At 42.7% G+C, this 9,356-nt stretch overlaps 1 protein-coding gene across 1 annotated transcript; it reads left to right on the forward strand.

The window, feature by feature from the left end:
* Positions 1–697: 697 nt before the first annotated feature.
* Positions 698–6,818, forward strand: cyb5r2 (cytochrome b5 reductase 2). The gene is made up of 9 exons (XM_071343506.1): positions 698–831; positions 1,102–1,242; positions 1,486–1,558; positions 1,745–1,851; positions 2,039–2,168; positions 2,327–2,410; positions 2,606–2,691; positions 2,946–3,045; positions 6,174–6,818. The coding sequence occupies exons 1-9, from the start codon at positions 820–822 to the stop codon at positions 6,344–6,346; spliced, it is 906 nt and encodes a 301-aa protein (XP_071199607.1). The 5' UTR covers positions 698–819; the 3' UTR covers positions 6,347–6,818.
* Positions 6,819–9,356: the final 2,538 nt, after the last annotated feature.

Genomic DNA, 9,356 nt, shown 5'->3' on the forward strand with positions numbered 1-9,356 from the left:
ATTGTGTGTCGATTGATGAGGGGAAAAAAATATTGAATCCATTTTAGAATAAGGCTGTAACATAACAAAATGTGGAAAAAGTCAAGGAGTCAGAATACTTTCCGAATGCACTGTATACCAAATTGCATGAATCTAGTTCAACAGTCCAGAAGCTATAAGCCTAAGTGTGCTATAGTGTCATAAACTTGCTTGGAGCTATTTTCATTGATCAGACCATACACATGCACACACACAGTCTCTCACACACACACAGTCTCTCACACACACACACAGTCTCTCACACACACACACACACACACACACACACACACACACACACACACACACACACACACACACACACACACACACACACACACACACACACACACACACACACACACACACACACACACACACACACACACACACACACACACACACACACACACACACACACACACACACACACAGTCTCACACACACACAGTCTCACACATTCTCACACACACACACACACACACTTTCTAAACCAGTGTCCCAACCCCTGAGTGATCTGAGAGTGGCGTGATTTTGGACCATTCACCTCTACATGTATGGATTACTCAGGTGTGCGTCGTCATGGCTTTGTCATAGTGATTTCTTCTCTCCTATTGGTCCGTCAGCCCTCTATTACCTTTCCTCCAGCTGGCTCCCCCTCCCCTAGGTGTCCTTGGTGCAAAGGTCTGACTCCAGGGCCAGAGCCTAGCTCAGCCCAAACTCACTGCCTGGATCCTGATCACACTGACCACACTGCAGAGGCAGACAGAGAGCAACACACCTGACACGCACTTACCCGTCATGGAGAGTCTGGTGAGAATGAGTCTTTACTCTTTACTCTACTTTATTTGTCACTTCTTTCCTTTCTTCCTATTTGCCACATACACTCAAATAAAAGGTGACATTTTGTACTGTCACCTCATTTAAAACATTTGATCTCAAATCCAAAATACTGGAGTATAGAGCCAAATTAAATGTTTTCGCTTCACTGTCCAAATAAGTACATAGGGGAGTGAATTTGTCAGTCCACTGTGTTTTCCACCGTATTCTGTATTCATGGTTGTCCATGATTTTGATTGGCAGACAGTACCTGTTGTGGTTGGAACGTCTGTGGTGGTCCTCTCTGGGCTCTACTTCCTCCTCCGAGGTGATAAGAAGAAGACGCTTCCACAGACACTACAAGATTCTACAGTTAAATATCCACTGCCACTCATAGAGAAAGAGGTATGCCTAGAGTTACATGCCTTTCTCTACTTGTTTTAGAGTTAGTATGATCCTATACCTGCAAGGAAATAATTCTGATAATTCTGATTCTGACACAGGATTGTCACAAATAACTGATTGATTTAAATAATAGTTCAAGTTTAACTTTAAGCTGCTATTAACTTTGTGCAGGATATTCCCACCCACAAAGATTTTTGAATGGCTGAAATGTTACAGTACTCCCATTTTGCTGTTTCTGCGCAGGATATAAGCCATGATACAAAGCGCTTTCGCTTTGGCCTTCCCTCTCCCACACATGTCCTTGGACTGCCAGTAGGTACTGAGGCTACACTACACACCCACTTCATTCATCAGGTGGTGCAACAGCATCGATATCCCATCAGGCCAGAGACCTACTTATCTGGGCATATCAGGACTTATAAATACCACAAGAGCTGACTGAGAAGATAGTACTATCCCGCTCCTGCCCCTTTCACCCCATGTACCCTTTCCGTCCACCCAGGACAGCATGTGTACCTGTCAGCTAAGGTGAATGGGAGCCTGGTCATCCGGGCCTACACTCCTGTCTCCAGTGATGAGGACCAGGGCTTTGTTGACCTGGTGGTCAAGGTACTCTTATTCAACAGCCCATTCAACAGATCATTTGAGTTTGTTCAGACTTGTTACAAGATAACAGCAAGGATCTGGCACCATAAAGATGGATGTGTATGAATGGTTAGAATTGCATTTCAATCAGTTGAATGACTTGTAAGACTATTCATCATTTGACATTGATCTTGTGCCCATGTTTTCCAAGGTGTACTACAAAAACACTCATTGTAACTATCCTGACGGAGGCAAGATGTCCCAGTACCTGGACGCCATGAGCATTGGGGACAAAATAGATTTCAGAGGACCCAATGGACTCCTTGTATACACAGGAAATGGTGTGTGTGTCTGTGTGTGATCTAGTCATTCTAGTCATGTATACTATGCTGTTTCGTCATGGTATTGTCATTTTGTGACCAACAGAGGGCAATGTATTACAATGCACCAGCCCTTTCTCAATTTACAAAATTTTAAACAGATTTCTCCTATTTTTAAGGTAAATTTGCCATTCGACCTGATAAGAAGTCTGAGGCCAAGGTCCGCAAGTTTAAACATGTGGGAATGATCGCTGGTGGAACAGGTATGGACCTCATATCTTTAAAATGTGTCAGGTATTTATACAGAAATATGTGGGTAGCATAAATCTTTCGGGATGAGATGTCTTTTTCTTCTTGATGATAACATGATTTGTGTAACTGTTTCAGCACAATTCATATGTTCTGTGAAGCAGAGCTGAAAATTGTAAATTGGCATAAATGTCCTGGTGCTTTTTCAGGGATTACCCCCATGCTGCAGCTGATTCGCAGTATTACAGGAGACCCTGCAGACAACACCAAGTGCTCGCTCATATTTGCCAACCAGGTCAGTCGCACCAGGGCACAGGGAAGTGTGGATTATTGTCCAAATCTGAGGAAGAACCTGAGTCATATCCCACACACTATGAACCATCATGATGGATTATCAAAGCTTGTTATGAATACAAAATCGATGACAATAATCTGATGATAGACAACCAAGATCAATGTCACCTTTTGGAATGGTCTAACAAAACCCAATGACATACTGTAGCATATGTAACACCTGTAAACCTTAATCTAATGATGATTCTCCCCCAGACTGAGAAGGATATCCTACTGCGGGATGAACTAGAGGAGGTGCTGAAGAGTCACTCTGACCAACTCAACCTGTCCTACACTCTGGACAAGCCTCCACAGGGTAAGACCATAGTGTTCCATAATGACAAAGAGAAAGCTAAGGGGTTGTCATGGGCTAATGCCATTGTATCGTCCTTGTTGAACTGCAATAAATCATTTTTACCATGCCGTCTTACCATATTATAATACCCTTTGTATGGTGACAAGAACCAAAAAATCCCAAAAGGTGCACCTGCAGCAACCCTTTTGAACTGGTTTATTAAATTGTTACTGATGTACAGTAAACTGCTGGCTGAATTAATGGGAATCCTTCCCCCTTCAGTCATATCCCAACATCACTATGGTCTTAATGTTCTATTTATGTTATGTTTTGCCATGTGACCCACCAGCTATACTGTAGCTTCCTCGTATGGTACAGTATGCAAATGAAGCTACAGCTAATTGTCTGTCCTGGAACTCGTTAATTAGTTCCACAAGAAGGAAACTCAAGGTTAACCCCAGTTCTCTGATATACGAGTGAGATGTATCACTATGGGATTTTCTCCAGGCGGATCACTACTGGAAATAACCAATCACACAATGTATTTCGGAGACAGACAAGTTGAGTGGCAAATAGGGTGAGCCCCTCCTCTGGTTATTCTCAAGCATGCCTCTCTTCCTTGCGCTTTTGCAAGCAGAGAAATGCGGTGATACATGCGTTTCGATGTATCACTATGGGATATGGCCAACTCTCATATCACAGACATGCTCTCCAAAGCCAGGGTAGTCCCAAAATTATCATCCCTCAGAGGCTCTGACACTGAGGACAGTATGCGTCAGCGAGGGTGTAGTGACATCCAGTACGTAAAACCTCATAAATGTCTGAGGGGTGACCCAACATGCCGCATCGTAAATCTCTTTTATAGAGATGCCTTTGAACAGTGCCCAAGAGGTAGCCATACCTCTGGTGGAATGAGCCCTCAGGCCCACCAGCGGCTGTAAACCCTTGCTATTATACTCCGAAATCCAATGGGATAGCTGTTGACAAGAGAGGGGCCTACCCTTGCAGGGAGGCGCACAGGAAATAAAGAGGTGGTTGCTCATTCGTAATGCTCTTGTTCTATCCCAGTAAATGCGCAAAGAGCGTACTGGACATAAACGGTCTTCTTCCATAGAAGTGAAGGGCGGTGGGTGGAAAGCCACAAGCTCTAAGGCGAGACAATTATATTTATCACTGACCTTAGGTATAAAGGTGGGGTTAGGCAAAAAGTTTACCTTGTATAATCCCGGGGAAAACTGTAGGCACGAATGATGAACTGACAGAGCGTGCAGCTCAATCACTCGCTTTGTAGACATGAGGTCAATCAGTAAAGCGGTTTTAAAGGAGAGCTATTTCCTCTCCACGCTTTCCAGCAGCTCAAAAGGCTGCTGTGAGATGGCCTCAAGCACAATACACAGGTCCCAAGACGGGTTAAAGGCTTGGAGACTGGGCATAATTGACGAGCTCCCTTCATAAAACAACAGAGGATGTTTCCCTACTGTGTTATTGTCGAAGCCTATATGACAGAAATGAAGATCGAGCGGCTCTTCGGGTGACGGAGAGCCAAGAGACATTCTGAGATCAATGATATCTCTCGATTGATGTGACGTCGTATACACAGACATTGGGAAGATACCCAACGCTGGAAGTCTCTCATTCTCAGTAGTCCCAGTGGTACAACTGAGATGGTGGACGCCATTAACCCAAGCACTCTGAGACGCGTTCTGAGTGTGACCGAGCACCCACTGTGGAACAGGGAGTGGCACTGTCGGAACGACGTGATGCAGTCGTCCAATAGTGTAGCCTGATAAGAGAGAGAATTTGCCTATGTTTCTATCGGCTCTTTTTCTGGTTGATCTTGAACCCTAACTCGGTGAGGTGTGTTACACGGAAAGACGTATCTCGCACTGTTTGCTTCTGTGTTGGGGAGAAAAGCAGGTAATCGTCGGCCGAGACATAGTCCCTTGGTTCTCAGGGGTGTTAGAGCCAGCTCTACACTTTGGCTGAATGTCCGGGGAGCTGGTGCTAGCCCAAAAGGGACAGCAAGGTATTGGTTGGCTGTGCCCCGAAGCCTCCTGTGTGCTGGCAGAATACTTATGTGAAAAGAAGTGACCTGTAGGTCGACTGAAGAGAACCAGTCGCCTTGACGAATAGAGCGAGACAGCGCATTGAGCGTAAGCATACGGAACGTGAACTTCCTCAGATAGCTCTTGAGGACCCTTAGGTTCAGAATGGTGCGCATCCCTCCCCCCAAACACTTTTTTGGAAACCAGGAAGTATCCCTTCCGTCTTTTCTGTGAGTGGGCGCATAGGAATGAGCCGCTGCCCAATGGATAGGGTTTTAGGAGGGGGGGATCTGTGCTCCACCCAAAAGTGGACAGGCCAGGTGTTGGCTGCTCCTCTCTGCTGCCAGGGACGTACTCCTAGGCTCCTTGCTGCCTTCTGCGTCATGGAAAACCCTGGTGCCAGTGTGTTGCCCTTTCCCTGCCGCGAAGCCTTGGCTCGTGGAGCGGTAGAATGGGTTGCCACGGTACCCAGGTCTGCGGGGCAGAGGCTGGACACGTGCCCATCTCTAGCAGCAAATCATCCTGGTAAGCCAACAGTAGTGACGTTACGTTCAACGCCCGTTCTGAATGTGCCGCAGACATGTAGACCATTAAGGACATGGAGAAGCTGGGTTTTGCCAAATGTCTGGTAGTTGAGCCGTCACTGGCCAACCACCTCAATCCCAGTGCCTCGTAACTGACCGACACTACTCTCCTTGGGAGAGTACCTCCTCCATGTCCTTAACGTCCATGTTAGCAAAGTGCCTAGTTTGGACCCTCCTGGACAAAGGCTTGTCCGCAGTTTTCTAGCTTCCGTTTGAGGGCCACTCAATATGGAACCTGGCCTCTGCCTGTTTATAGACATCGATAAGCCCAAATGTGTCAAGTCGTGCTGAAGAGAGCTTCCGGAGCTTAGTGATCTTAGCAAGGAAGAGTGGCGAGAATAACCAGAGGACGGGCGAGTGGCGCCTTATAAAGGGAAAGGGGCTCAACCCATAGTGATACGTCGAAACAAGTATTTGAAAGCGAACATGTCTTCGTTAACAAGGTGTTATAATTTCATTGGCCTGCATAGCTGATCCTTATCTGTTGATTAAAAGCGTGTGTCTTTTCCTCTGATTGCAGACTGGAAGTACAGCTCAGGGTTTGTGAATGCTAATATGATGAAAGAGCACCTTCCCCCGGCATCCAACGATGTGCTCATTGTCATGTGTGGCCCACCCCCCATGATCCAGCATGCATGCCTCCCCAACCTTTCCACTCTGGGCTACAAGACAGAGAACACATTCACATACTAGTAACTCCCAGGCCCTTCAACTAGGCATAGAACCCCATATATACATTAAACTACACCAGGACATTTGAGACCATTTGTTATATTGAATTATGCGTGTAGAACATAATGTAAAAGCCTACACTACAAGACCAAAGAGATATTTTCCAGGGTTTTTAATTAAAAAAAAAGTAATATTTGCATGTTTAACCTTCAAAGAACAGTTTGAACTGTTTTGTGTGAGAAATACTGTAATAAGGTTGGTTGGGTTTTGGAATGTTTGAACTGTTCCAGTAATAATTAGTCTAGATAAGTACTGTATCTAAAGCTTTTGGACGTGTTATTTTTAACCCCCCTGATGTGTTCGGGTTGAATTGGACCGATTTACAAGTTTTCTCTCTGAAAAATGTAGTTCATTTAATCTGATTGTCATAAGGTTCCATGACTTTGTCCACACAGGGCATCTGAACACACACAATACATTTGGATGATTTTCATTACATTTTGGGTGTTTTATTTAACTTTTGGTACACGTGTAGTGTTCTCGGTCAAAAATGACCGGTCATTAGAAATGAATGGGTGAGACTACAATTAATGTATAAAAATTGGTTCAGGCACATGCCCATTCATCAGTTGGACACACTTCCTCTCCCAGACCCCCACATGCATGTGTGTTTGAGCGCATACACACACACACACCTCACTCCCCTTCTTGGCTTCCATGGCAACCCCCAAGGGAACCTTTCCCCAATATAATCTTTCCCCCACGGGAACCACACCTGTTGGCATTCTCACAAACAATCGCAACATTGTTTCAATAATATATAGAACTTTTCTCGCAGCTCTGGTATATAAAGCTTTTTTGAGGCCTTGCTGACAATTCATTCTGTGGCAGCACAATGACCAAACGATATACTGTATGTGAGGCTCTTGATCATATCTTTGATCATAACACTGGTGAGGAGAGAGTCCTTGTTAAACTTTGACACAAAGTAGTCTGTGATAAATAGCACAATACGTTTCATCAGAGTATTTGTTATTGTCAAAATAATCCATACATTATGCTTTTTTTTTTACTCAAAAATGAGTTGTATGAGCTCAGGTCAATGAGGCCTGCAGGCCATAAATAGCAAATAGTAGTTCAAAACTTGTAATCTTCACAAGAACTTAAGTTGATAAAAAAATCTAACACAACATTAGGTGATAATATTTATATTATTATGGATTTATAATCAGCTATAATGGGGTGGTCATTTTGGACTGGGAAAACATAATGAATTAACATGAAACAAACACAACAGGAGGGTTAATCATTAAATCCATCTCTAAACATAGTCTGTCTTTGTAGTATTGGGTAAAAAGAGTAATATTATTATTTGCACCTACTTCTACTGTATACAGTCACCTACAAAATGATTGGCAACGTTGATAAAGATGAGTAAAAAATACTCTAATATAAATAATACAAATACTGAACTATATTGTATATTCAAAACAATGGGGAAATTCTATATTTTTTAAAGCTAATAGAATTGATCAGAGAAAGAGAAGTAATAAAAACAATTGTCAAAAAGGTGGGTGTCAAAATGACTGGCACCCCTTAAGATTCTTTTAAATAAAATCAAACAAAATTAAATCCGCATTAACATTGTACTTTTTTTGTTCATCTTAGCTTAAGGAACTGCGTTGTGGCCTTCAAAACTTCTTGTTTCAAAGGGGTGTAAAAATGTGGTCAAATCAATTTGTCATCCAGAACCATGGGGAAAGGCAAATAACTCACAAACGAAAAGAGACAAATGGTTTTTGAACTCCATAAATCAGGCAATGGGTACAAACAAATAGCCAAAACTATAAATATACCACTTACCACTATTAGGGTAATAATTGAAGTGGCACTCCAGTCTCCCTTTCACCTAATTTAACACCTGATTTACACACCTCTCAATATGTGGTCCAAGTATGTCATATTACAGTACAGGTAATATGACATACTCCATTTCTCCTCTATTGGATGCCTTACTCCTTGAAGTTTGCAGTTGTCTAAAATATACAATTTTTCTCACAACATATTTTTGTGTGTACTTCGCTTTTCAACAGTAAAAGTTCAAACATCTTTAAGAAGATTAAAGCCACTGGAACATGGTTCCATGCCAATAAGCTATTTGGAAGGGTTGCCAGAAAAAAAGACTTTATTGTGCATCCAACAAATGTAAACGCCTGGGTCTCATTTATCAATCATGCTTAGGCACAAATCTGTGCGTAAACCATGCGTGGGATCATTTCCACACAAAGTGTGAGATCTATCAATATGAACGTTTTCTTGAGTGTCCTTAAATTTCACACAGCCGTGTGTACACACAGTACCAAGTGGTGGAATAAGGGAACTGCTTGTCAAGCATAGAAAGGGGGAAATATATGAAAGAACTTCTGTGAAATTGTGAGAGTAATAATTAAATCTTTTTTTTGATTTCATTGTATGTCCATTGTGAATTCATGCAATATATCTTCACTGGTTATATCATATAATTTGACCACATCAGTGCATTTGGTACGATAATAATCCATATAAAGTACAGTAATTGGTCAATTAGAGGCACGCCATCAGCAAAACGAACAGTAACACATACAATTTCCATACACCATCGCACAACAGGTTGAAGTCAAGAGAGGCTTCTTTGCCATGATGCCATCAATGGGTTCCTGAATACGAACGGATCAATAGACGGCACCTACATCGCCATGAAGGCACCATCCCAAAACTAGTTCAGCTATGTCACACAAAAGGCAAAAGACGCTGCTGAATATGGTGGCAAAGTGGCCAGGCCAGGTCAAATCAAATCAATCAAATTTTATTTGTCACATACACATGGTTAGCAGATGTTAATGCGAGTGTAGCGAAATGCTTGTGCTTCTAGTTCCGACCATGCAGTAATGTCTAACAATGTAATCTAACCTAACAATTTCACAACAACTACCTTAAACACACAAGTGTAAAGGAATTAATAAGAATATGAACATAAAAATATATGAATGAG

This window comes from Salvelinus alpinus, chromosome 15 (assembly GCF_045679555.1).
Source record: "Salvelinus alpinus chromosome 15, SLU_Salpinus.1, whole genome shotgun sequence".
NCBI lineage: Eukaryota > Metazoa > Chordata > Actinopteri > Salmoniformes > Salmonidae > Salvelinus > Salvelinus alpinus.